Source organism: Lates calcarifer, linkage group LG13 (assembly GCF_001640805.2).
Source record: "Lates calcarifer isolate ASB-BC8 linkage group LG13, TLL_Latcal_v3, whole genome shotgun sequence".
Classification (NCBI taxonomy): Eukaryota; Metazoa; Chordata; class Actinopteri; family Centropomidae; genus Lates; species Lates calcarifer.
Window position 1 is genome coordinate 8,266,947 of NC_066845.1, and position 27,356 is coordinate 8,294,302.

The 27,356-nt window shown below is 38.5% G+C and overlaps 2 protein-coding genes across 2 annotated transcripts; both read right to left on the reverse strand.

Annotated features, from left to right (window-relative positions):
• Positions 1-837: 837 nt before the first annotated feature.
• Positions 838-18,496, reverse strand: rasef (RAS and EF-hand domain containing). Its single transcript, XM_018669317.2, is given in 18 exon segments — positions 838-2,686; positions 3,402-3,478; positions 3,705-3,812; positions 4,515-4,629; positions 5,163-5,244; positions 5,559-5,574; positions 5,576-5,710; positions 6,357-6,491; positions 6,619-6,922; positions 7,871-7,956; positions 8,522-8,588; positions 8,742-8,810; positions 10,490-10,605; positions 10,772-10,849; positions 11,848-11,943; positions 14,072-14,162; positions 14,414-14,560; positions 17,824-18,496. Coding segments are annotated over 18 exon segments (2,130 nt in total). The 5' UTR covers positions 18,129-18,496; the 3' UTR covers positions 838-2,583.
• Positions 18,497-21,534: 3,038 nt separating this feature from the next.
• On the reverse strand, positions 21,535-24,891 carry amn1 (antagonist of mitotic exit network 1 homolog (S. cerevisiae)). The gene is made up of 6 exons (XM_051075292.1): positions 23,763-24,891; positions 23,370-23,492; positions 23,144-23,271; positions 22,803-22,919; positions 22,575-22,682; positions 21,535-21,853 (listed from the first exon to the last, which is right to left on the reverse strand). The coding sequence occupies exons 2-6, from the start codon at positions 23,490-23,492 to the stop codon at positions 21,757-21,759; spliced, it is 573 nt and encodes a 190-aa protein (XP_050931249.1). The 5' UTR covers positions 23,763-24,891; the 3' UTR covers positions 21,535-21,756.
• Between the last annotated feature and the right edge of the window lie 2,465 nt (positions 24,892-27,356).

Consider the following 27,356-nt stretch of genomic DNA (forward strand, 5'->3'; position numbering starts at 1 on the left):
GCAATTCTCAGCTGCTACCCCCCACCCCTTTACCCCGTCCCCACCTCCACTACCCCACATGTTGTTTGACAAATGAGTGGTCTCGCCTCATCAAACACATGACAATGTAAACAGATGGGAGGTGGAGACAGGGACGGTGCCAGCTCTAAGCACACAAACACACAAACATGCCACACACACTCACACACACACACACACACACACACACACACACACACACACACTTTCCTGCCTTACCAACAGTGGACTGTGGGATTTAAGGGGTTTCTTATCTTAAAACTACTTTTGTAATTTTCATTATCAATTGTAATTGTCGATGTCTGTCTATCAAACAGGGGACCTTTATAGCCTGTAGTGGAACTATTTGAGGTACACAGGCTGGGATATGAATACATACAAAGGCTACTCCAAAATGTCCCCTGCTGGCTCTTGGGGAGGTCCGCGGTTTGTTGGTATGCAAGCAACACACACACACACACATACACACATACACACTGTGAAATGTCTAACATATGTTGCAGTTATTCAAACTACTATGCTCTGAGACACCTGCAGACCCTTAGGGAGTATGGCTAACAGAAGGGTCTTTTAAAGTACCAATCAGGGAGAAATGATCTGATTTATTGATTTGTTTCCTCTGTCTTTATAGTGGAAGAGCAGAAGGTTGTATTCATAAAATTGAATCAAATATCACCAGTGTTGGTAAGAAGTACATGTACTCAAGTACTGTATAGAGCTGTGTGAAGCCTGATGTCTGTTGTTACTGAGGACGTAGCATAATTCTATTTTTATTCCATTATCTCTCAGTTGGATGATACCAGTCTTGTGATACTGTGATAGTATTTTTTATTGAGAAAAAGATGTTCAATACAGACACAAATAAACCGTAGTTACAATGGCAGTGAATTCACAGTTGCACTTCTTATGACATTGGCAAAGACATTTAAGCAAAAAGTATTAATTTAATCTGTATGGAAATAAATAGCAACAGGTTCTGTGCTACATGCACATTTACTGTAGCTAAGTGGTGTTTATTGAGTTTTTTTCACCTCCAGACTCAAAAGTGAGTACAAAGTCTGACTGTTGGAGTCAGGTGTGTGACAACATCACAAACAGGACTGTGACCCATGTGGTGTCTAAAGGGAACAGTATGCTTCATAGGAATTAGTTTCCACAAAACCTGTCTTAAGACCACAACCCTGTTTCTTTCAGCCATTCTTTTTCCTTTTTTCTTGTATCTCCTCTCTATATCAAATCAAAATCTGAACAAATGATTAGACATTACACTCCACTTGTTACCTATTATTTGTTTGGAAATTCAATAAATGAAGTTTGGAGAGGAGAAACAGTCGGACAAATCCCCCAATCCTAACAAGGTTTTAGGGGAGGGGTTTCAGATGCTGTTTCGGAATCCAACAAGTATTTCATTTCATTATACTGACACCTTTACACAGTACATGTCAGGAGCCTGATACTATGGATAATATTGTATTATTAAAGAAATAATAAAAAGACTCCGTAACATCAGTGGTGACTATTCGCTCACATGTACACTTCTATGTATTTAAACAGAAGTATAGACATGTACTGTATCAGAGGGATAAAAATAAGGATCTGCTTCCTGCTACCTCTCTTTCATGTTTACCTAATTTTCATAACTCATACCAGATGATAAAGTGACAGTAGTTATTTAAAGCATTTGTGCAAATCGAAAATAATCTACCATACCTTCAGCTTCAGAAATATAAAATCTGTAACACAAAGTCATCCTCATTTGGAAGTCTTTTGAAAAGAAATGTAACACTGTGGGTAATATAATAAAGATGATGGGTTGTTACACTAGCTTTGAGTGTCATACAATCATACACTGCACCATGGCTCATCATATATCTCATAATAAGTTCTCAGTGTTCAACAATCAATGCAGTTCACTTACAGTAAATCTGAGGAATCTATTCTTATTTGCCTTATTTTCTCAGCATATGTCCTCTATCACATGCAGTTATTTCTCAGGATCACATACTGTCACTTTTAAAACATGCTCATACATTTGCTTCACTTTCAGATCCTTCTCACACATTTTCCTTCACTTTCACAGTTGTCTTTCTCTCTTCATGATTTGCTTGGCTTATCTTCCCAACATGGCAGTGCCAGTCTGGGCCAACTGCTAACTACAAATCATATCAAATATGAGGAAGGAACCTATGCAAATGTGCACAATAGCATAATTTAAAAAATGATAAACGTCACATGGCAAGAAAGTTCACACTGACTTAAACATTCTCAAATTCATAAAATAAGGAACAGCAAGACTTCAAGCTGTGGCTGAAATGCAGCACAATTCATTATGTGTAAATAACCCTGAATAACAATAATTCTAAACTAATGTGAAGTCGTAGATATTCTGCTCTGATGTCACTTGTTTGCTTCACTTAATCCATACGTTAAATTTTGTGGTTATTCACAATGATGATTTGCTCCCATTGCTGCAGAGATTATGTTTAATCTCTGTTTTGTCAGGTGTCTGCAGTTGTGTTCCTTGTTCCACCTGTGCTGAGTTCATATTAAGTCAGATGAGTTTGATCAAGTGCAGCAGGTGAAGTTTGGTTTTTTCTTGGGCGCACCCAAGTTGGGCAGTGACTGATAATGACTCTTTTCATCAAAGGTGGCCTGTTTTGTTACCAGCCTATGGGGTGGAGAGAAGAGGAACAAGAGATTATGAGAGTAAAAATTCACACCAACACATTTTTTAGGTTTTGGCTGGGTAGAAGCTACAGTTTACAGGTCTCAAGCAAATGTAAGCATGCGTTGTTTAAATACTTTCTTTCCTGTTGTTTTAGGTTCTTTTTTATGTTTCTTTTCCACCTCTTGCAATTTCCACTGGATACCTGTATGTGTATTGTGTGTTGTCAATTTCCCTTTGCAAAAGCCATTTTGCTTTTACTTTGACACACCAGAGGGCAGCAAATGTCAGAATTATAGGGTTTGCTGTTCACACTGTGTAAGGTAGTCCTGATTTCTGGGGGGAGTTATTTAACCATATTTTCTGTCAGAACTTTCTCTTGGTGGACATTTTAACTTGACATTTTAACAGGCAGGAAAATTTCCCAATGTGTACTAATTAACATCAACAATTTTAGTGTCCCTACTGAATCATACCAATCTGCCTGGTTATATAACACCTGTGCCCTGGAACAGCCAAAGCTAAATGGAATGCAGCCATTAATAATTACACTTGTCCGCTACAAGGTAAAATTTATAACAGAGTAATAGGCTATTAGCTTCTCAGTGTTTTCAATGTTCAGTTCATGAAGATAATTTGTCTCGGAAACATTGTTAAGATGTCCACTGCTGTTTTTGGTTTGTACATTAAACTAACTGAAATAGCTGTAGCATCTCACCTGGCCAGGTGCAGCACAGCCTCAAGGATGTTGGAACCATCTTTGGCGCTAGTTTCACAGAACAGAGTGTTGTATGTCTGTTGGGTAAAACATGGAATTAATCAATCCTTAATGATTCATTCTTGTTTACTGTTAGTCATAACCTGACACCAAGCGACAAGTTGAAGGTTACTTACATTTTCATTAAACAAGGTTAAGAGTTCAGTGTAGATATGTAGCAGGTGTGCCAAAGGTTCAGTTTATGTGGTCATTAAAATATCCTCATAAGTATAGTAAGATGAGCAGGTGTTTATTTGTAATTACCATGGCTAGTTTTTCTCCATAGCTGGTAGGAATACAGTTAGATCCATGTTGTCTGAGATCACATTTATTACCCACAAGCATGATTGGAATATCCTCCTGAGACACATCCTGCCATGCAAAAAACAAAAATATTACAAGCTCTATTTTTGTACATATTTTGAAGGATGGTACTGTGGCTGAGAGAGCTCATTGCACTTAAGAAAACTTAAGAAAACACAAAAATAGACAAAACATAAGCACCTGAAACAAAACACAACAAAAGTGTTTCCAGGGGACACAAAAAGTGATGAACCTTTATTTATGTGTGTGTTTTTTAAAGTGTGTTGAGCTCTCTCGGCCACTGTAGCATGGTGATTACAGAATTTGTGCTGAATAAAATAGAATAAAAAATAAAACTATTAAGGACTGGAACTACTCTTTGAGATTAAGCATCACAGTGCATCATATCAGACAACACATGAAAATATATTACAAGCCACATACTGTACTGCATGCAGAAATTCTAACATGCCCACAATATAACAGCAGAACACAATCTGTACATGCTTCACACCCAACACTTACATATCTGCTGCATGTAAAAAGAGAGAAACAAGCAAGATAACTCAGTTTGATATTAAAATGAACATGTGACAACACTTACAGTGTCTTATCATAATACAAATGCCGCAAAACCAACTGCCGTCTCAGAAAGGTGGATAAATTTCACCTTCACTGAACTCTGCAGAAGTCTGGAAGTCTTTTTGCTAACTACTGTGATATAAACAGTGTCAGTCAGTAACTATTAAGCAGAGGAGAGTGGTGTTTTACCTCAATCATGTCCACCCACTCTCTAACATTGAGGAAGCTCTTTTCACAGGTGACATCGTACAGCAGCAACACGCCGTCCGCCCGACGGAAATAAGACTTTGCAATACTGCGAAATCTGAGATGATGGGAGAAAATGTTCAATATACACACAAACTCTTATTTTCTCAATTCAGTCAGAAATTGTTTGTTATGATACGATAAATACAATATGCCCACTTATGCCCATTTGTATGTTTGCAATAGTTTCATTTTTTTAAGAACCTCACACATGTAATACTAAGCTTTATTTACATGTGTGACGACCCTGTCAGTAATTCCTTCTGAGACTCCTGGGCGGAGTTTGGTCATCAGGCAGATTCAGCTCACCTGGTCTGGCTGCACTATATAAACTGGTAGCAGACAGTCTCTCTGCCCTCTGGCTTCCACTCTGTTTGGTTTGGGTTGTAGTATGTTTGTCTTAATGTTAGTTTCCTTTTCAATTATGTTATGTGTGGTCTTCCCTCCTTTTGTCATGGCTTCTGAGCCGGGTCGTCACACATGTCAGTCTTAAAACACACACACATATGAGCGAAAACTACATAGTTTTAGTTTTACAAAGCAATGACTGAAAAGTTAATCTCAGTCTTCTGTTTGTAAATATTCACACACCTTTCCTGTCCTGCAGTGTCCCACAGTTGTAGTAAAACAGGCTCTCCATCTACAATTAGTGTCTTCATCTGGAAATCCACTCCTGAACACACAAAGGATTCACAATCAGACATGTCACACTACTAAGCTGGTAATAAAAATGGAAACAACACACATTAATTGTGGTCTTGCTCAGTGGCAGCATCTGATCAAATCAGCAGAATATTTCCTTCAGCTATGACTTGATGTCACCATGTGCAGAACTTAATCATTAATCTATCAGATGATACTTCCTCTAAGATTTTATTTTCAAGATTTCCTGGGGAATAATTTTGCCTTTATTTGTCAAGTCAAAGACTAAGACAATAAAGCAAACTAAAGATTAACAAAAAGTTGGCTTTAATTCATCCAACTCACCCAGAGTAGCACTGGAAGCTTAGTTTGAATTCGTTCTTGCAGAGGCGCAGCAGGAAGCTGGACTTTCCTACAGCAGCGTCTCCAGCCAACACGATTCTGTAGGCCTTCTCTGATGTCATGTAGCCCAGGTCAACGCTATCCTTGTCGTCTTTCTGGAGAGGGGACAGAAAAGCAGAGTGAAGATAAGGGAGAGAGAGGCACTCATGCAGCACCAATAAGATGGTGACTGTAGTTGTATTCTGCACATTTATTTCAAGTTAAATTTAATTAGTCCTCGGCACTGACCACTTTGCAATTGCTACTACTCTTATTCATATCTCTCTTCATCATCAGCTCTATTCTGCGATTTATGTCTCATTGCAGGTCAAGAAATGTTAAGTATTAATTTAAAAACTAATTGTAAAGTTAATCCAGAGGAAGGCAACAGGAAGGCAACAAAATCTACACCTTGATTTGTTGCAATGCTCAGTAAAGTCCCCAAATCTCAAAATGTATTTCCAGTTCCCTTTTGATTAGGGTTCACCTTGATTCTCTTGCATATACAAACTGAATATACAAATTTCATGAAACTCTGACAATTAGTATTAGTTTTCAACATACAAGTTGGAAATTTTGACATAGTAGTAACATAGAAATCTGACCGTAACTGTCAGTATGTTTTGCCAAACAATACATGAAGTATCTTTTTCCACCCGCCCATTTTCTGCATTTCTCAGTCAAGCAATGGTGGCAGAACACATGGGCTCTTTTTATCTTTCATTAGATAATCTCCCCTCTTTTCTTCCATCACTCTCTTACCTGAACGCTGATGGCACTGAGGGCTTTTCGTGTTGTTGGGGCTGGAGTGACACTAATGGGTTCAGTAGGCTTCCAGTCTAGTACTGAGCTGCTGTCCGACCCAAATGCCGACTCACCATCCTGTGTCTCTGCTGGCTGTAGACACACAGTAGCAGACAGTTAATATTACAATTCATGTTGGACAACATTACAGACTTAAGCTATTTGTTGACTGGAGCTGAGTCTGAGTGTGTTTATCTGTTTGACTTTCTTATTGTCTAACCTCAGTGTCAGAGTTTTCTCCAATCATGCTATCATTGTTGTCATCCTCCCCTTTCTTCTCCTCTCTCTCTTCCTCTTCCTCCTCCTCTTCTTCCTGCCCTTTGACATCCTGCTCAGAGTCGTAGCCTCCATGCGAGCCTCTGAGTGTTGACAGACCACTGTCCATGTAGACCTCCGGCAGGCTGTCCACCTCGCACTCACTGCTGTGTCTGCGCCTCAGGCCTGGATCACACATGGCTAAGGCCAGAGTGTCACAGCTGGGCCGGCGGGTGTATAGAGGGAAATCATCCATACGTTGGGAGAACCTGAGGAAGTGGACAGGAAATAATCTGTTAAATATAACACAAAACCTCCATTGCCTATTTGTGCATTTTAGTGGTAGCTCCCCAACAGTAGTTAGAAAAAAATCTAACTTTCGTACTTGTGCAGTAGTTTTGTTTTCATTTGCCTTAAGATGTTTTAAGATACTTGTCACTGATATTTCTGCATCCATCATTCTGGAAACTATTCCCTCAGTACAAAGTTATCCATATGAGAACTGTTCAGAGTAAGGTCTATGGATTACCTTAATTGTTTGTTGTTTTATTTACTTATTTATCCTTTCTCATAATTTGGGTGAATCAGTAATCGAAGTCATTCCTTTCTTTTTTGAAAAAATCTTAATCATCTATGTTGTCTGTAAACAATCTGTGTATAGGGTGCACAGGGTATAGAGAGCCCACATTATGTGTTATTCATTCATGTTAAAAGAAAAGATGACTATTCCCTGTCTACTCAAAATGTGAAAACCTGCTTAATATACAGTAATCTGTAACAAGTGGGCTGCTGCACATCCTACTCTATTATATGAAGACAAAACCTTTGTCCCCAAATTCCACAGAGTCACTGCTCATCTCTGACAGCACCTAAAATAAATATCTCACAGCACATTCAACATTTACTTTACTACTGTAGGAAAAAAAAAAACCTGCAAGCAGCTTGATTTAATCCCTTTTACACTGGGAATGCAAATGGTTCAAACCTGATAAACTTGGTCTGAAATAACCCCCTGAAGCTACCGTCATTAGTTAATCCTCCTAAATCTACTACTTAATGTTAAACTTCTATTCTCGATGCAAATGAAAATAATGCCCAAAAGATAATTTTAAGTGCTCAAAAAATTATAATACTTTTACAATGCATCACTACACTACCTACATACTGTAAGTAGAGCAGTGATACCCTCAACCATCTGCATTTGTTGCAGGTCTTACCTGTCCATTAAAGCATATGGTGATGTGTAGCAGATGCTTTTACTTCTGTTTCTGTCCTTTATATCTCCTGAGCCAGCGTTACCAGACTGCAACACACAACAATTAAAAATGTGTTTGTGTTTCACGGTTGCCTGAACTGACAAATAGTTTAAGAGTTTTTCTTTTTTTTGCCAAATATTGTCACACAACATACATTTTAGTTAACATTTTTTTCTGACCACTAAATGTTACTGCTTGACATCTATTTGTCAAATTAACGTCTTATGTGGTTAAATACGTTTTTTAAGTATCAAAATACAGGTTGTTTTCAATTTCTTACTGAAGATGAAAAATGCATCTACAAATATATAGTCAGCAGAGAGAGTTGCAGAAAATTAACTGATTGATTTAATAAGATGCTGAGGCCTGTTTTACTGAAATTCAACTTTAATGTCTTCTGATAAACATAATAATTGTAAATAAACATGATAAGATTAAAACTACTAAAAGCACAATGATCCAAAAACATATCCAATCAAATGACCCAAAACTGAACTGAATATTTCGATACAGATGCATCAGGATACCAGATTTAAATGGAGCCCACCAACCCAAAGGTAGTTTTTGAAGTTAAATTCTGTCTTTCTTTTTTTATTAACTCTGCGGCTTTACCCTTGTGATCCTCTCCAGAGCGGCCCTCAGACCATCATTGCTGTCATGGAGCTTCCTGTTGGCTGTCCTAACCACACACAGAAGAAAACCCAATATTATTACATTAAAAAAATCCTGGTATATATATATATATATATATATATATATATATATATAGTGCAGTAAGTCTCTAGTAGAAAAACTCAACACTAGCCAATGTGCATGTTACTGTTTAACTTACTGCAGAATCTCGATCTGACTCTCCAGGATGTCTCGCTCATCAGAGAAATGTTTCATGAGCTCCTCATCTCTGCAATGAAACATAGGCATGAGCACACATATTGAATTTGAATATAAACAGGAACCTTAAGGAATCTGTTAATCAGCTAAATTTATGTTGATCTGAACTTGTAATAATCAAGAATTGTTTTCAGTGTCACACACAGTAGTGTTATCTGACTGGCAAAATATTGTTTTAGCTTCACTTCCTGCATAAAACACAGCTTATGGTACAAAGTGTACTTGCGTACACAGTGTACACAGTACTTGTGAGTTTGGGTTGACCTGCTAGATTTCATGGAAAAAGTTGTTGTTGAGAGGATACATTAAAAAGTTTTTTAAATCATTTGTTTCTTTGTGTGTTTTTTTTTTTTTTTGTTGTTGTTGTCTTTTTGGAGTATGTTTATGTAGGTGTTGATGCATTTATCTTTATGTTTTATCAGCTACTTGATAGTTTTGTGCATATGAGGTATTACACAGCCACATTATGGGGACTTGTCGTCCTTATGGGGACAAAAGCCAAGTCCCCATAATGCTAATCATTGCATTTTAAGGTGAAGACATGTTTTAAGGTTAGGATATAGTTAGTTTAGGTTGAGGTAAGAGCTAGGGTTGGGCAAGTAGTAGCTTTGGTTAAGGTTAGAGTAAGTCTCCAGGACATGAATGTAAATCAATGTAATGTCCCCTGAAGACACAGAGACAAGACTGTGTGTGTGCACATCTGCTCTTCTTTTATGGGGGGTGTGTATTGAACATTTTCCAAAAAAAGTAGTTAAGGGAAAGAAGTTGAAGTATCACCATGTCCCAGCACATTAACACACAGACAGTCACTCTAACTTTGAAAACTGACAACAGATCAGCTTTCATGTTTTGATTCCTGTGTCCCAGTGAATGTCAGTAAACCTGAGAGCTGCACTCCTTTCCTTCAAATTTAGCACAGCAGCAGATGCGCTCGATAACTGGAAGTCATTACTCCTAATTTATGAATAACACCAGACACACCTCAAAGATGAAGACACAACAATGTCAAGATGATGACATGGCCTAAGCACAAGGAGTGTGATCTGCTGTCCGCTCTGTTGGTTCTGTTGCTAAGTAACGCCATTGAAGAAGTTATTGTGTGTGTGAAGTCACTCCAGGATATCCTGTTTCAGCTGTGACAAAAAGGAAAACGCCCCCGGGAATGAACAGGTCGGGGTGGGGGGGCGTGGTCTTAATCTCTCTGCCTGTCTCTCTCTACAATGAAATTTCTCAACTGTGGGGTTGTCTGATAAGGAAACAGATTGATATACTTGATTGTTTTAAAACACATATATTTTCATTAAAAAAGGTAGCATTTGGAGCTTTCTACATGTGATGGAGAACACAAAGCAAATATTTGTTAGCCTCAAGTTCACCTTAATCAACAAATGAGGGGAGAGAAAGGTGGAGAAAACCTGCTCTACAACTTCATGCCATCAGTAATTCAAGGTTTAGACTTTCACTGAAAATGAGGTGTGTGTTTGTGTGTAGAGAGAGGAAGATGTTGTGTAGTTTTATGAAACAATCCTTTTTCCTCCTCACAGTGAAAAATGTTAAAAAAGTTAAAAAACTGGAAAAATACAAATACCTTGAGACTGACCTGAAAGTCGATCTAAATAAATTAAACATCCATAAAGCGCACAGCATATGTACAAGAACCAAAATGAGATCAAACTATAACAAATTTACCGTTCAGAGTTGATGCTTTGATCAGTTAACTCTGTCTTCAGTGAGTCCATGTCACTCTGCAGACAGGCGACTTTGGTCTGAGATTTCAACAGCTCCTGTTTTAATCGCTGATTCTCCTGCAGAGAGACAGACGAGAGGCAACCGTGGTGAAAAGGGAGAAAGAACACTGAAGAATATGAGAGAAGTGTGTGAGGCTAAAAGCAGGGAGATGTAAGAAAATATGTCCCTGATGCCTTAAAAAAAACTTTTTGCAATGACAGCAACATTCAGATTCAGTCTCACCAGCATCAGCTCATTGATCTTCTTCTTCAGCGCTGGGCTCTCGTCTTTCACAGTGATGTTCTTGTACTTCTCTTCTATCTGTTGGACAAGTTCACATATTTTTTATTCAGGTCATTTGACTACACTTTGAAAGATTCAATGTAAAATAAGAAAAAGGATAAAAACCAGTGTAAATTCTGCATCAACACACCTGTGAATGTACAGATAACATGCAGCCTCACCCTCACTACTGGTCCATGTTTCCCCCCCCTTTTTTTTTTGTAACAAATATACTATTTTATGTTATTTTCTGATTTCTGTTTAGCAGATCTTCTGAACATTTAGTTGAGTAACAGAATAACAGATTCATAAACACTTAACATAAAATTATTTTCATCAATTATTTTTTACAATTATTTCACCTTACGCCCCCCTCCCTTCCCACACTAATACATACTTCTGTTGCAATTTCAATCTATGGCAACAAGTTAGGGTTATTTTCTCAGCTGATGTTTGTGTTTTCATGAGGTCAAAAGAATAAATTAGTCCTGGTTCAACTTCTTGTGAATGCAGTGAGTGTTATTTAAGGACTCAATTTTCCACTGTTTAGCTGAACCAGTTCCAATACAGTATGTGCAGTACATTTCACTTTTAAGAGCCTGCTTGTGTGTAAATAGGACAAATGCAAGCTTCTCTCCAGCAGTGCGCTCCTTGTTATGAAGCCTGAGCCACCATGTCACTGGGAAAGTAAAACAAAGCATCACTGTGTTTTTAAAGCTTTAATCTGACTGTAGCATATTTATCTTTAATAGAAGCAGTTATACAAAGAAAGAAGGAACAAATTAAGTTAGACAACAAATAATAGGATTCAGCATGTGAATGATATTACTACCACATGTACAATATATTGCATATAATCTCTACTGTTCTTTTTGTGAAGACAAGTCTCATGGTGCTGGTATGATGCTGATTCAATTATACTGAGCAAAATCTAAATGTACAGTAAGCGGGTTGTAAATATGAGTCTATACTGACCTACAGTGTTGATGGTGTGTTGTAGTGAAACTGCAGTGCAATCAAAGAGATGAAAAATTTACCATCTGCATCCTCTGGATCTTACACTGAAGCTCACACACTTCAGTTTCATAGTTTCTTCGTAACTCGTTCAGCGCGGCCTCTGTTCGCTTCTTCTCCTACACAAACACATACAAACACAAAAACATAAGTCAGATAGTTAGCTGCATTATGATAACACTCTGTGATATTATTTTATGAGAGTGTGTATATGAGTGTGTGTGTTTGCTCTCTCTACAGTTATGTCTGTGACACATGAATCTGTGCCGTTTAAGGGCAGGTTTTGAAACATGGACGGAGGCTGCTGAGTGATTGATCGTGTATCAGCAGCTGTCTCTATCTGCACTTTCCAAAAATAAATTTATAGGTGTCAGTGTATGACTGTGTGCACATTACAGAGTGAGAGAATACAGGTGAGTGCCCTCTAATTTTGCGTGCTTTTCTTAGACAAACTAAACAGTAGCTCATGGGTCAATGGAGTACACTTACATAAGTGTATACACACACACAAGCACATGCAGTGATAAGACAGAGTTTATGTTCCTGCACAGCTGGGTTTATAAAACTAAAGAAACATCAGGACCACAGATAAAATGAAAGGAACACAAGTTAAAGAAATGAGACGGTCTGATAGAGCAAGCAGTCACTACAGCTGCTTGACAGTTGTTCTCACTTTTCTTTTTGTGTCATGGAAAGCCAAACTCTGTTATCAGCTCTTATCAATTTACACAGCACACTGTTTAATTTCTTTCACTTAGATTCCTGGAAGTATTTCCAACTTCAAGAAAAAAAAAAGAAAAATGAAACAGCTTGAAAAGGTTTAAAGCAAAGGTGGCCATTTCAGCAAATAATGAACTTTAATTTAAAATGAACTCAGAAACTAATGTTAACAGCTGAAAATTGGAGATGAGAGAGTGTTCACAGTCAGAGCACTGAAGCTATAGAAATTATAGAGGCTATAGAAGCTATGCCTGAGGAAATCAGGTCAGCAGACTCAATGACCTCTTTTAAATCTCTTTAAAAATACTTTTGATTGACTGCCCTTTTGCTTGCGACCCTGTAATTTGTTTTATTTGAATTTTATCAGAATTTGTTTTTATGTATTTTGAAGTCGTTGCCTTATGGGAAGCACTTAATGCAGGTTTAGAAAAGTGCTCTATAAATAAAGATAATTGTTATTATTATAATTTTTATTTTTATTTTTTATTTTTTTATTTAATTTTGTGACAATTTTTAAACATTTTGACCCGTCAAATCAAAATCATCAAAATGTTGTTTATCTAAATAAATGTGTTCTGTTTTCAGCAACACAAAGAATTGTATTAACTGTTTTAAACACCTGACTTGACATCTCCCTTAATTTTACTTTTGTCATTTTTATCTGGAAACACTGACATGGAGACAACAACATGGACTCTTCATAAACCAGAACAGCAGAACTATCTACCAAATCTTAAAAATCTTTGAGCTCAGAAAAATACTGTTGCGCAACCATGGGTTAATTTTATAGCACGATTATATCGTATAAACATTCACTATAGTTTAATGATATACACAACAGGCCAGAAAAAGCAACCCAGACCATTTAACATTTCAATGCTATTTTATAGTTTGTTCTGTTGGATTAGGCTTTACATACTGTAGCTCATGTCTAAAAGTTAAAATGTCTGGAGGTTACTTTACAGTTATTTTCTGTGTTTGACACCTCAACTCTGACGGGATGAATTCAGCCCATTTGGGATTGTAAATAGGTAAACACAAAACAAGTGATTTAATGTTCAGGTTTGCCAGAAATTATAAGCACAGTCAAACATTTTCTGGATTCAGAGTGGTACACTGGAGAGTGCAGTTTATAGATCATGTCATATTCATCCACACACCACCCATCCTTATCATCACAAATATATACTGTATGGTCTTATCATTTTAAATACTGGATGCTTAAATGTGCTCCAGCACCTCTGTCTATCTACTGTTGGGATGCACAGAGTTGTGAAATCCAGCTGATCAGCAGGTGTGTCCGAGTTTGGATTAGTAATCTGATATTCAGCTGAGTATGTTTGTTTGACATGAGGGAAGAGTCGAACAAAAGCACCCTGCTTATCGCTTTGCCTACATAAACAGAGACAGAAACACGTATAGCAAATACCCTACAATATATATATATATATATATTTTTTATTTTTAAGTCATATTTATGTGTGCATTTGAATTTGACGGGGTCTCATGCACATGAGTTTGTCCCACCTGCTCCCGTGTTTTTCTCTCCGCAGCATGAATGCGTTGGTCCATCTCTTCCTCCATCTCACTGAGCTGCATCGATGCCTGGTCCTGCGCTCTGCAAAACAACAACAGGATCATGTCACATGACATGACACATTGTCATTGAGAGACACTTATGTAATAAAAACAGGAAACCAATAATTACTGTAGAGAACAGTGTGTAACCTTTGAGGCCTGTAGTATCATAAAATATCCACAATACTTCAATGTCAGATGGAAACCTTTGTTATTCATTATTATTACAGGATGCAATGGGCATGTGTGTGTTTGTGTATGTGTGTGTTTGTGTGCATATGTGTTTCTCACCGTTTAATGGCGAGAGCCAGGTTCTCCATCTCTGAGTTTTGCTGTTTGATCTCTTTGGTGAAGTTTAAGATGACTTTTTCAAACTGAGGAATCAGTCGGGGCTCAGTCAGACTGATGTTCTGGTACAATGTCGCAGCTTGTTCATGCCTAGAAGAAAATCAGAATTTGAGGTCATCTTTTTTACTGTAACACTGACATGAAAGAAGGATCTGAAATTAACAGCATTCAACTGTCTGGTAAAATGTCGGCTTTGTCACTTAGTGGACGGTAGATGACAGGTGAAAATTTACAGGTTAGGGTAAGAAATCAAAAAAACCTACAACTACTACTACAACTGGTCTAATGACTGTGGATTGTGATTATTTGGAGTTGAAAAGTGCCAGTGACACACCATGTAGTTTGTTCCCATAACTCCCTGACATGAAATATAGATCCCATAAGGATGTGTCAGTCTCAGATTTAAGCTCAATGTGTGCAACTTAATCACACACTTTATCCAGCCTACGTCGCTCTGAAGTCATTACAGTAATAAAGTGTCCTGCGTCACAGCACAGTGGTAAAAATGGATCATATCAGTCTACAGAGGGAGTGTGTTTACCTTCTGACAGGATGGACTAGCTGTAATCCTGAGCATATAGACACTGCTGCCTGTCTGTCAATAGCTCACAGTGACACATATGTAGCTTGCTTCAGCGTCATACATTGTGACACACAAACTGATCATAACAGAAACACAGACTGGTAGAGATAAACAGACATAAACAGAAACAGTGTTAGGAAGTAGTTGGTATAATCTGCAGCTGCCGAAAATACCAATTTGCTGCCCTTAATTTTCTAAAAATCCCCAACACCTATAGTATTAAAACACTTTTACTGGACCCAAATAAAGTCTTTTTATGCTGGACATTCTGTTCTCATTTTGCCCTTTATACAGCCCTTGTTTTTCTGTGTTTGCTGTTTGCATTTACTGTACACAACTCCCTGTATTCAAGCAAGAGGTGTTTATCACTGGCTGTATATTGCAATCCCAATTTCACTACCTGTGAAAAAAATCAAAGATGTTCTGTATTTAAAAGAGTTTCCAAAAACATTACTTGTAGAATTTTTAAAAACAAATGTAAGACAGAACCAAATGGGAAAAGCTTGGAGGGCATCTTTTAGGTAATTTTGTTTTAGGAAGCATTAGGAAGCATCTTCGTGCAAAGTCTGATCCTTTATAACTTTAGTCATTGGCTCAGTCAGCTGAGAGACTGAATATTATACACAACTCATTACATCAGCCTCGATCATAATCACATCATGAATGGGAACCGAATTGATTTTTTTGCTCTTGCTGTTTTTGTCTCACACTAACACAAAATATTCTTTCATCCCCTGAAAAACAGACAGTTGTCATCTCTCAGCTGACTGTTGTAGCAGTGGCTGTAACTGTTTGAGGACAAGAGAGTGTATTAAGCAGACAACACCACTGTGACAATCGATGTCCCGATGCCGCAACACAGCAGTGCGAGGACGAGTCCCATGCCAGGACCTCAGGCCACACACACACACACACACACACACACACACACCACACACACACACACACACACACACACACATATAGAAGATAAAATGTACATAAACACAAATAGACACACACATACAGGTTGACCCAAGGCTGAACTTGATACCACTTGATAATTTTTTGATACTATTGTCAATTTGATACCTGAGGTTTGATGTTTATTACCAAAAACAGGAAACTAAGGAGCAAACACATGATTTCCAACAAAACTTTCTTTCTACAAAAGGGGCTGAAGATGTTATCTGAAAACACAAGCAGTGTGCAAGAACTTTGCCAAATAAGAGTCAAAAATTTGCTAAATTTTGATTTAAATCAGGAACTATCTGGTCAGACAACACAGGTTATGAATCTGGAAACTGATTCAGTGTTTTCGGGTCAGTCACAATTTTGATACTTGTCGCTTCAGACACATTTTGGTCTGGACTAAAAGAGGACTGAGATTTGAGGCCTGGCTCTCTCCCAGGCCCGTTAGCAGTTGATCAGATGTCAAGAAATGTGAGCTGCCACTGAAAAGTTAGGTCAGTTTTTAGAAATTTGATTGAAAGCTGAATAAAGACGATGATATGTGGTCTATATGTACGGCCTACAAGGATGGGAATCCATTCCATTCAACATTATCATTTATTGAGTCATTGTAATTGAATAATCATATTGTGTGATCCATATGAACGAAATGACTTTTTGTAGTTTTTGCTTTGCATGGGGCAGAGTTTTCTGAAAACAACACAGTTTATTGCACTGAGCATCCAATTTGGTTATTTTGACTCTCTAAAACTTTTAGAGAGAGTCTAAATTTATTTAGTTTGCCAGGTGAAGTGGAAAAAAGCAGTCCACAAAAAACTCTGGAATGGGAAGAAGAGCAGCTTTTAAAAATGTATGTTGCAACAACAAAACATCAAACAGCTGGGCTAAATATTATAAATGGCAGTAACAGAAGTTTTGGTTGTTGTATAGGGTGTAACTTCAATTCTGATACAGATAACAAATACTGTTGTTGGCCTCTGTTTCTGTTAGAAGTGTTGGTATTATTGTGAAAAGATGTTTACCAGAGGAGTTTGAGTTATTCTCTATATTAATCTAAAAGAGGACAAACATCTCTCAAGTTCTTTGAATATTTTAGAGCTGCAACAAACAAATATTTTGATTAATCAGTTACAATTTCTTGGTTAATGGTTTGTAAAATGTCCATCACAGTTTCACAAAAACTTCTATAATATATTCAGTCACAGGAAACAGGTAGAAACAGAAACTCTTCTCAGTTAAGCAGCTACAACTAGGTAATGTTTAGCATTGTTACACTGTCATTCGACTAATCATTGATCAAATAATAGTCTCAGGTGTTTTAACTTTTGATCACCTGCTTACAAACTGAGACATTTCTGCTATTTACTCTTACATATGGTATTAAACTGTAACAGATGCGCAGGAGTCAACATGAAGACGTCTTTACGTGTCCTTGGGTTATAATAATGCCTCGAGGGTAAAAAGACACTCATGACAAAAACATTCACAAAACTCACACCTGTCACACAACAGATCACCTTCATTCTCTGACACAAGGTTGCAGCATGCGCTTGTTATTCAAAGCATGGAAACATGCTCTGTCCTCCACCTTTCCCACAGTTTACTGCTTTCATTGATTTCTCATGTCCTGCCTTTCAGAGCTGCCTCCTCTAATATGTAATTTGTGAATTTCCCTGTGGTGACCATGAAAGTCTCACTATCATCTTTACGCACACTGCGCTCACTGTTGAACACATTCATATCATCTGAGAATTTCCATATGCTAAAAACACATCCACCCTTCGGTACAGCCTTCCAGCGGACCGGTGTGCGCCCTCACCTGGGGATGAACTTGGCCTGCTCGCCCAGCCTCGTCTCGAAGTTCTCCCAGGCTACGGACACATCTCCCCCGTCCGACTCCATGTACTCTCCGTAGCGGTCGTGGAAGCCGCTGATGAACTCCAGCAGGGTGACGGTTCCGTCGTTATCGACGTCCAGCCGGTTAAATATACGGTCCGCCTCTGCCGCGGAAACCTGCAGCTCCGCACAGATGGTGAGGAACTCGTTTCTCTCGATCCGCCCGGAGTTGTCCACGTCGTAGGCGTGAAAGAGGGAGCGCAGCCTGTCCTGCTCCTCTGCGCTCATGCCCTTGATGGAGGGATGTGGCTGGCTGGAAATAAAGAAGGCGTTTCACTGTAAACTGAGATGACCACCGAGACGAAGAAACCCACTACCAGCCAGTGTTTTATTCTCCTGACACCGGCAAACCGCAAAGTATAAGTCCTAACTTCCAGACCTGTCCAAACTTTTATCAAAACATTTCGACAGCTGTCAGACGATTACAAAACAAAAACAAAAAAAACCGACTGATCCATTGATCCATTTTACGCGATGTGAAGCCTCAGTAAATTAAAAGTGGACACCTCTGCACCTGTGTTGTCTTCACAAAATAATTTCCGGTTGCAGCAGCCAATGCCAGTGAGGCGAAGAGAACAGCTGCTGCCTCTGTACCTGTACCTGACATCAGTACCTGTGTGTGTGTGTGTGTGTGTGTGTGTGTGTGTGTGTCGTCCTTTACAATAAAGGTCTGGGCTTCAGGCCAAATGAAAGTGTTTTCATTGTGGGGAAAGGCTGATAGGCTGTAATGGATTGAATGAACTTTATTATTAATCAGAGAACCAGAGATCATCAACCTGTGTCATAACCTTCCAACCTGTGATATGCAGCAGACATTTTATACTCGCATATCTGCCCTCCATGTTTGTATAATTAGTACAATGAATTAAAGGCTGATTTAACTCATTTACTGTCTAAAATGACATGTATAGAAAACATCACCTATAGCCTTAAATAAGCAGAAATGTTTACAGTATTGCTACACATTACAAACCTGGGAGCCTGTTTTAAATTTGGCAGTGACCCATTTCCTGTAACTCTGAGGCATCAATTTACTTGCCTTTACAGTAAAAGAAAGATAGATCCTGAACTTGATATTTAAGAATGTTAACCCTGTTACAGGACTCCCTCTCAGCACCTTTGTTTTCAACCGGTGTTAGCGCCTCGTCTCCATGTACGCCCAGATTAAACCACTAGAAGACACTGTAGGCCTATTCAAATTGTGTGTCCCCATTTAGTTTAGTCATACAAATATGAAAAGTAGATTTATTTACATATATACATAATGTAATTATAATATCCACTGATATGTCAAAAGCAATACAACTAAATTCTGACACAGGGCCCCTCTATGAGACAAGGTTAGCTAAAAATGTCACCTTTAGTTAACATGAGGCCCTTTCCTTTTCATGTTATATTAAATCACTTGTTATAATTGATTTAGGCTGCATTCAGACCAGCAGCAGGTTGTCCAGCAAAAAGCTGAACATGGCTCAACTTTTGCTGCAAAACAATGCAATGTCATCCGGCAAGGTAGGAAACATATCTATGCAAGTACACACTCTTGGTGGATTACTAATGTATTGTAATGTGAAGGCCATATTTCTGCTGTTTACCTTGAGATCATCATGAAAAAAACATAAAACAGCTGCTGCTATGAATACTATCCAGAGTTGTAAAATCCTGTCTGTGAGTATCTAAACCCTTGTGCCATGTTTTGGCATCTGATACACCTTTAAACACATTAATGTGTTTCTCTAACTGGACTTCATGGGTTGTTTTTCATTGTCTCACATGTACTTTAAAGCAACATTATGTAACTTTTGCTGAGCAGGACAACAACAGCACACTTCTTGCAGGAGACTGTACCTACTAAACCCAAGTAACACTGTACAGGAACAGGCGTTCAGGGAACAGAGTGGGAATGAAAGCAGCACCAGTCACCCTATTACAAGTCAGTGCATCATCAAAATGATTCGGTAACTGTAATTTTAAGTATAATGTTGATTTAAACAGTGTGTTTTAATGCAGGCCTGTTTTGCAGATTGAATCTCTGTGAAACTCCTATGAAAACCAAACATTTTTGTCATATTTTACAAAACTTGGCAGCTGTATTATTTGTAAATAATGTTTTTTTCATCAAAAAAAATGAAAGCATATTTATTAATCAGGATAATCGGCCATATTTCACTTCCGGTTATGATAATGTTTATACATAATGTATAATATTTAAATAAATGTGTCATAAATCCAACAATCCCATGCTTAGTTGACAATTGTTTGAACATATAGTGACCTCAAAATATATTCATTTTCCTTCATATAGAGTGAGTATACATTACATTTTGCAGAGTACATGCTGTATAATTTACCATGCTCTACACATGACTGTTCATCTCTCACCTGGATATGACCTGCTCCTTGCTTTCTTCCCCGGTTGAGGAGTTCTTGTCCTCTGCTTCAGCATCATCTTCTTCCTCCTGATGTCGTACTTTGAAGCCGCTGATGAACTCCTCTAATGTCACTGTGCCGTCTTTGTCGATGTCCAAGCGGTTGAATATGCTATCTGCTTCTTCAGATGGGACATGGAGTTCCTGGCAAATAGTAAAGAATTCATTCTTTTCAATTCGCCCTGAATTATCCACATCATAGGCATGAAAGAGCGAACTCAGGCGCTTTTGTTCCTCCTCACTCATGCCCTTTGCTGATGCCATAGTTCTGCTTTTTAGTGTCAATGACAAGAAGTAGTTTTAAGTCATGAAGTAACAACTGCTTGAGAGTGTTACAGTCACTTGCAGATAATAGATAATAAAACACTTTAAGTTAATATTGCAATTCCTTTTAGTGAGAATCAGAGATGCTTGGAAGTCAGCTGTTAGGTGGGAGCAAGTAAAACATTTTGCTCCATGTCTGTAAAAAAAATCCAGTCGCTGAGAATAAAAGATCCCAGATTGATCTTAATGCCTCTGCTACCTCACTTTTATATCCTCCCTCCTCCTCCACCTCATTCCTTTCTGCCTCATGTACACTCCTGACTAAAACATTTTTAGCACCCTCAAAGATGGTGCTACAAATGCTGTTAAAGCCATGACTGATGTAAAAGTGGAAAAATCCCTCCAGGCAGTCTCTACTAAAAAGAGAAAAATAACAGTTTGACCAGGAGTTACAAGAAGATAAAATAACTCATTGTTTTCATACAGGTTAAAAAAGAATTCTGAATATCATCACATAGAAAGATCATATTTGATATTCTTCCTCACATGCATTTGTGTAGCATGTAGCAAATTAATGTATATGGTTTTTGCAAATGTTTCTATTTTCTTTAAACTGTCCTAGATGTTAGTGAAAGAGTTCATACCCAGTGCTCAAAGGAGGAAGATGCTGTAAATGATGCTTGCATGCATCTTGAGTGTAACAGAAAGTTGGCACACACAAACACAAAGCATGGTTGAACTACCTGTGCCTCTAGTCTTCTCATCTGAGCAATCTAGCAGAGTTTGTTTTTTTTCTCCTCAAAATACAGGGGTAACTAATGAGCCTTGGTAAGTTATTGAGCCTCATCAAAACAAGAAAAAAACTCAAGTAGCTGGATTACACTATATCCATCACAAACATACTCAGCTGAACACACATGGATACATTTAAATGCATTTTATTATTATCTGAACTGAAGTCATGATCCTCCTTGAGACCCAGCAGACCTTACTTAGTCCATTACTTTAATATCACAGGTATACATATAATAAAGGTAGAAATATTATGATATTGTGATTTTATTTGGATTCTTCTCAATATTATCTTCTGTTTCTCAGTTACATTTTGCTCCTCTGTATGCTGCATACATCTGTGCAGTTGTGTGCAGATGTTTGTGTGTGAGTCAGGTCACAGGGTAAACTTTAACAGTAGTGTTAACGTCTCTGATCTGTCTCTCAGTGGGGAGGTGGGCACAGCCGTAGAGATGGAGGACCCTCAGTCTAAGGAGAGAGAAACATAGGAAACAGCAAATAAATGTAAGTGTGCACTACAGCAATATCTTATGGTACTTTCTATGTTTTCTAGGTACGGAACAAAGTTGTCACACAGTTGAACATTGGATGTTGGTATTAGTTGCTTCATTTGTAAAGATAGTTTAGCTCCCATTAGCAGCGGATCCGCCTCTGTTTTCCAAGAACTGCAGCAGACAGTTGCTCATTATACTCATGGTTGGCAGTGTTGACAAGCACGTGTTTGGTAACAGTAATTTCTTGTTGTTTCATGCCAGTTAAAGCTCTCAGCATGTATGGACGTGTTTCCCTTAGTGTGTGTCACTTGTGCAAAGGTTTTCACACAAAGTATGAACTTCTAAAATATCATTATATCATAATTATAAGGAAGATATAAGTATATCCATACAGCCGTATATTGGTTAGACTATGTCCAACAGAATTTCCAGGCAGCTAAATGCAATAATAAATGTGTGTTCATGTTCACTTTGGTCATCAGAGTTAACAGGGTTAATAGCTGTTGAGACATTTTACTGCCTTTGGTGTTAAAAATAAAAGCAGCAACAGTGGAAAGCTTTTGACTGTGTAACCAGTAAATAGGAGTTCAGGTAGTGAAGGATGTCAAAGAGATACTGGAGATATCCTATAATGATCTGTGAGATGAATACACACAAATACTGACTAACATTCATTTGTGCAGTTGTGTATTTACCTCTTGCAGTGTCTGCAGAGCTTCAGTATGTTGTCTAAGGTGATGTGACAGAAACTGAGTTTCACAGTATGGAGGTGTCCACTGCAGTAATTTGCCAGCAGAGTGACCCTGCATCACACACACACACACACACACACACTCATCAGTTTCATTGTTGATATCCAGAGATCACGCCACTGGACCATTACATATGACACAGCTCAGTTTGTTGTTTGAAATGTGTTCTACCCTCTGTTTCCAGTGCCAGTGGAGCTGAGATCAAGCTGCTCCAGTCTTCTACATCCCAGAGTCAGAGACTGAACTCCTGCATCTGTCACTGCCTTACAGCCACTCACATCCAGGTATCTGACACACACACACACACACACACACACACACATAAACAACTGTCAGGAAGTCATGGATACATTGGTCAAGCATTTCTGCTGAGACAAACCCCACTGACATGACAGAAAGTTTGGGTTTGCTTTAGGTTAGACATAACTTGGGTAAATCTCCTTGGGAATTGATGCAAGACATCACAGTTTCTTTGCTTTACAATTCCAGTGCGTGTAGATGTTTGTCTGTACCTAATACAAGGTGTGTATTTACTGATGTTGTGCAGCGTCAGGTCAGTCACTCCAGGACAGGAACCGAGTGTCAGATTCTGAAGTTTGACACAGTTTTGAAGTAAAGTGTCCACTGTGGCATCAGTAACCTGTTCCAGTAAAAAACCAGAGGCAATGTCCTGGTTTAAAATTCATAGATAAAATATTTTAATCATACAAAATGTTTTTTGTGAAAGCTAAAACTCACTGCCTGGAGACCAGTGAGATTGAGGGAAATTAGACATTTGAGCTGTGAAGCCATCACTTTGAGACTGTGTATGTTGACTTTAGGCACCTGCCCGACATTTAGATGCTTAAGACCTGGACACATCTAAAACACAGAGAGTGAAAAACTCTTTATACTGTACATGTAGTGGAAAACATATTGTGTTGTTGTGTTGTGCTAAACAAGAAAATGTACATTTCGTGTGAAAAGATATAAAGACATGATGCAAAAGCTCAGCAGAAGGAATCACTGAAGCATATTCGAGACATTTTTTAGACATGGTATATAGTGTGAAACAACAACACAGCATGCTATTTTTTTTAAGCTGTTTAAAACAAGATAAACTATGTTTGATTTCTTTTCAAAATAAAATACCTCATATATTCTCTTTAGGCAGGATGGAGTAAGGAATTGACAGCCAAACACCTCCAACCTGCACAGACTAACATGAAAACACAGCCACAAATATCTGGATGGATTATCCACTAAAAATGCAGATGAAAATGCAAATGTGATTATCAAGTCCACTTGAGGAGGTGAACCAAGAAATTGCAGCAGCCTGAGTTAAGCCACTCTCTCCTTTACATTGACAGCTGAAGGTGAGATCTTCCTCCAGCATTAGGAAAATTACAACCCACTGATTATGTATCATATACTGTGGAATTGTAATGTTGGAAATGGCGGTTATTATAGGAAAAAAAAACACAGGCCATTAGGTAGCAAATTTGGATTTTAAGGTATGAATATGTAAATCAGATCTGGCTAACTACATGATTAATACCTGTCAGTCACATCAAAGAACTAGAGGCATGAGTACATGTATGAAGACAAGAAGAAAACACACCTACACACACACACACACACACACACACACACACACATTCAAATACCCTCTCTGATACATTTATACATCTACCTACAGTACAAGCTATAGTAACTTTATATTTATACAGACATACTAATACACAGAATTACAGTGGGGCTGTAGTCAGGAAAGTATTCTGACCTTTCTTTGTGTCTCATGATGAGTTTCTTCAGTGGGTCATCAGTGACATGGCAGCCATTAAGGACGACTGATTTTAGTCTTAACCTGCAGGAGGGATAAATGAAGCAATAATACTCTATAACATCCTTACACAGGTCTGGTGTCCACCCAGCAAAACTCTGGTGGTTTTTTAGTGCAGCTTGTGGGTGAGACACTGAATTCTGAAAAGACAAAACTGAACCACATCATTACTAATGACTGAAAACAATGTTTGTTGTAAATAATTCAATGAGCTAATGAGGGTTTGTTGAAGATGTAGTAAAATCAGCTGAGCCCAGAAAAGAGCATGTGAGCATGTGTTTGTGAACCTGACCCCGCACAGCCGTCACTCAGAGCTTTCACTCCTGTGTCTGTCGCTCCACTCCAGCTCAAGTCCACACTGGTCACACGTTCACAAAGCTGACCAATCAGAGGCAGCATCTCATCACCATGGAGACCAGGACCTGCACAACTTGTGACTTTGACTTCCTGTAATTAACAAATGACAATATAGATTTAATACAATGTTGTTCAACCAGTTAAATTAAGAAGCAGATAACAGATCTGCAGTGATCACAGTGAAGGTATGAAAAGTCCAGTCAGCAGTCTTCTCTATCTCAGAAAGTCTGTAAATAGTGTACATGGATGGATTATAAGACATCGGACCCCTAGGCATTGACATATAGAGGGCCCTTCTTACATAATCAAGGCAGCAGTCTTTTTGGGATCAGACCCAGGAGCCTGGTAGATCCGTTCAGTAATCCATCCATAATCGTATAAAATATACTTAATGTTAGAGCTATTATTAGTATTTTTACATAACTTTATGTGGTAAAGGCCCTAGCTGTGTTGACTGAGTATGCTCCAGTAACACTATGCTTGTACTGTGCGTTTGTTGACATTGACAGCAGGCAGATGGATTCAGGATGTGGGGTCAATAAATTCACAATGTCAATAGGAAAATGGAAAATGCCAAAGCAACAACAAAAAAAAAAACACTTTAAATGTTTTTTTGTTGTTGTTGTTTGTTCCCTTCCAGTTGGCAGATTTTTTGCATACCAGACAGACAGCACAGTGGCTTATTTATTCAGAAGATCTAATCCTACAACTTGAGGTCCACGCTGTAAAATCATATGATGGCAAACAACCAGAAGCTTTGACCAAGCGTAGCTGCCGTCTCCCCCATGCCTGTTTAAAGTGATCAGTAAAGTACCCTACAAAGTACCTGTTTTACAAAATAATAATAAAAAATTCCTATTTCTTTATCTATTTTACCTCCAGAGACTTTCTACACAAAGTGAAAAACCTCTCCAGCCCACAGGAGGTGACAGACAGGCCGCTGCAGCTGTACAGACACAGGCTGCGAGGACGACGTCTGCCCACGAAAAACAGCCACTGCTCTGTCAGGGTGGAGTTTTCAATCTTCAGATTTTTCCCTTCAGAAACAGAGAGAAGAAGCAAAACATGTATTTTATGTTGAGTATATGAACTTGATATGTTGATTCAGGACTTGGCTGCTCTGACCTTTGTGTGTGTACAGATATGAAAGCATGTGATGTTGCAGGTCAGGGTTATCTTACTGTATGTTTATCCAGGGAGTGGTACAGTACACTGCTGCACTGGAGGGACTTACATCATGGGAACACACCGTATGCTACTACAAAAAGTTCAGGGCATCTCACTAACCTAGGCCATTAACCCCCATGTTTAACCTAAACCTTGTACAGCCAAACAGCAAAAGGCTGCAAACACTTGTCTCAAGGCCTGATCAGACATGTAGACGTATTTGATCTACATAAAACACTGATCATTTTAGAATTATTATTGTTATCACTATCTAAGTTGCTGCCAACTTGTCCTGTGTCTTCCCCAATGTCTCCTCTCTCTTATCTGTATGTGTGTGTGTTTGGGGTGTGGTTCTGCACTCTCACCTCATCAGTCATCAATAGAGTACAATAGAGAGTACAAGACCCCCTGCTCCTCACCCACTTGTTCCCTGTTCTGCCATTCCAGTAGTATGCTGACTCATTAGTATTCTGAGTAATCTCTTCTGTAGGTCTCATGCTTTCTTACTAACCTTGTGTCTCCTGTACCAGTGCTGCTACTTCACCATACTCACCTGCAGACCTGTAGGTTAAGACTGGCTGGCAGTGTCCACCATTCTCCAGCCTCAGCCACTCACCTGAAAAATGCTAGCCAATCTCTGCCATTTCCCCCTCAAACAATAACCTCTTCTCTGCCTACAGGTGTGCTTTTGGGTCTAAAAACAAAACTGGCCTCAACACTGTCCTTTAAAATAAATCAGTGAGTGGAAACTGCAGCCAAAACTTGTTGTGGACCTTTTTGTCGAGTGAGAGGTGTTTACAGTGCAGCAGCTGACTCACAGAGTGTGTGATCTGTAGCCAGTGCGTGCAGGCGGCTGCAGACCTGCGCCACTCTGCACAGATCACTGTGAGGCAGCAGGGACAGGATGGACAGCCACACCTCATCAGGCAGACACAGCCAGCGGTCACATACAGGGACACCTGTTGGCTGCCAGGTGTATGACAACAACACATACATGGGCAATTAGTACAGAAAACACATTGCAATTGCCAAGGCTGAAAAATGTTTGACATAGACAACAACAGAGACATAATTATAACACAAAATCATCAGAAAAAAATGTCCTTCATGTCAAGATTTAAACGTCAAGATTTTCAAGACATTAAGCACTGTAATGTTTGGTCTTATAGAAAATGTATCTTTTAATACAGAGTTATTATTATACTGTGTATTTTAAATGTATTTTAAACACAGTACAATTTCAGTAAATATGGTCAAATTGTTTGTAGAGTAATAACGTCATAAACAAAGACACATAAAGATTTCTTACATTGTATTTACAGTCAGTGTTGTTCACAACAGCATGCACTGCTGTATCTGTAAAAGCAAACAAAGAGTAA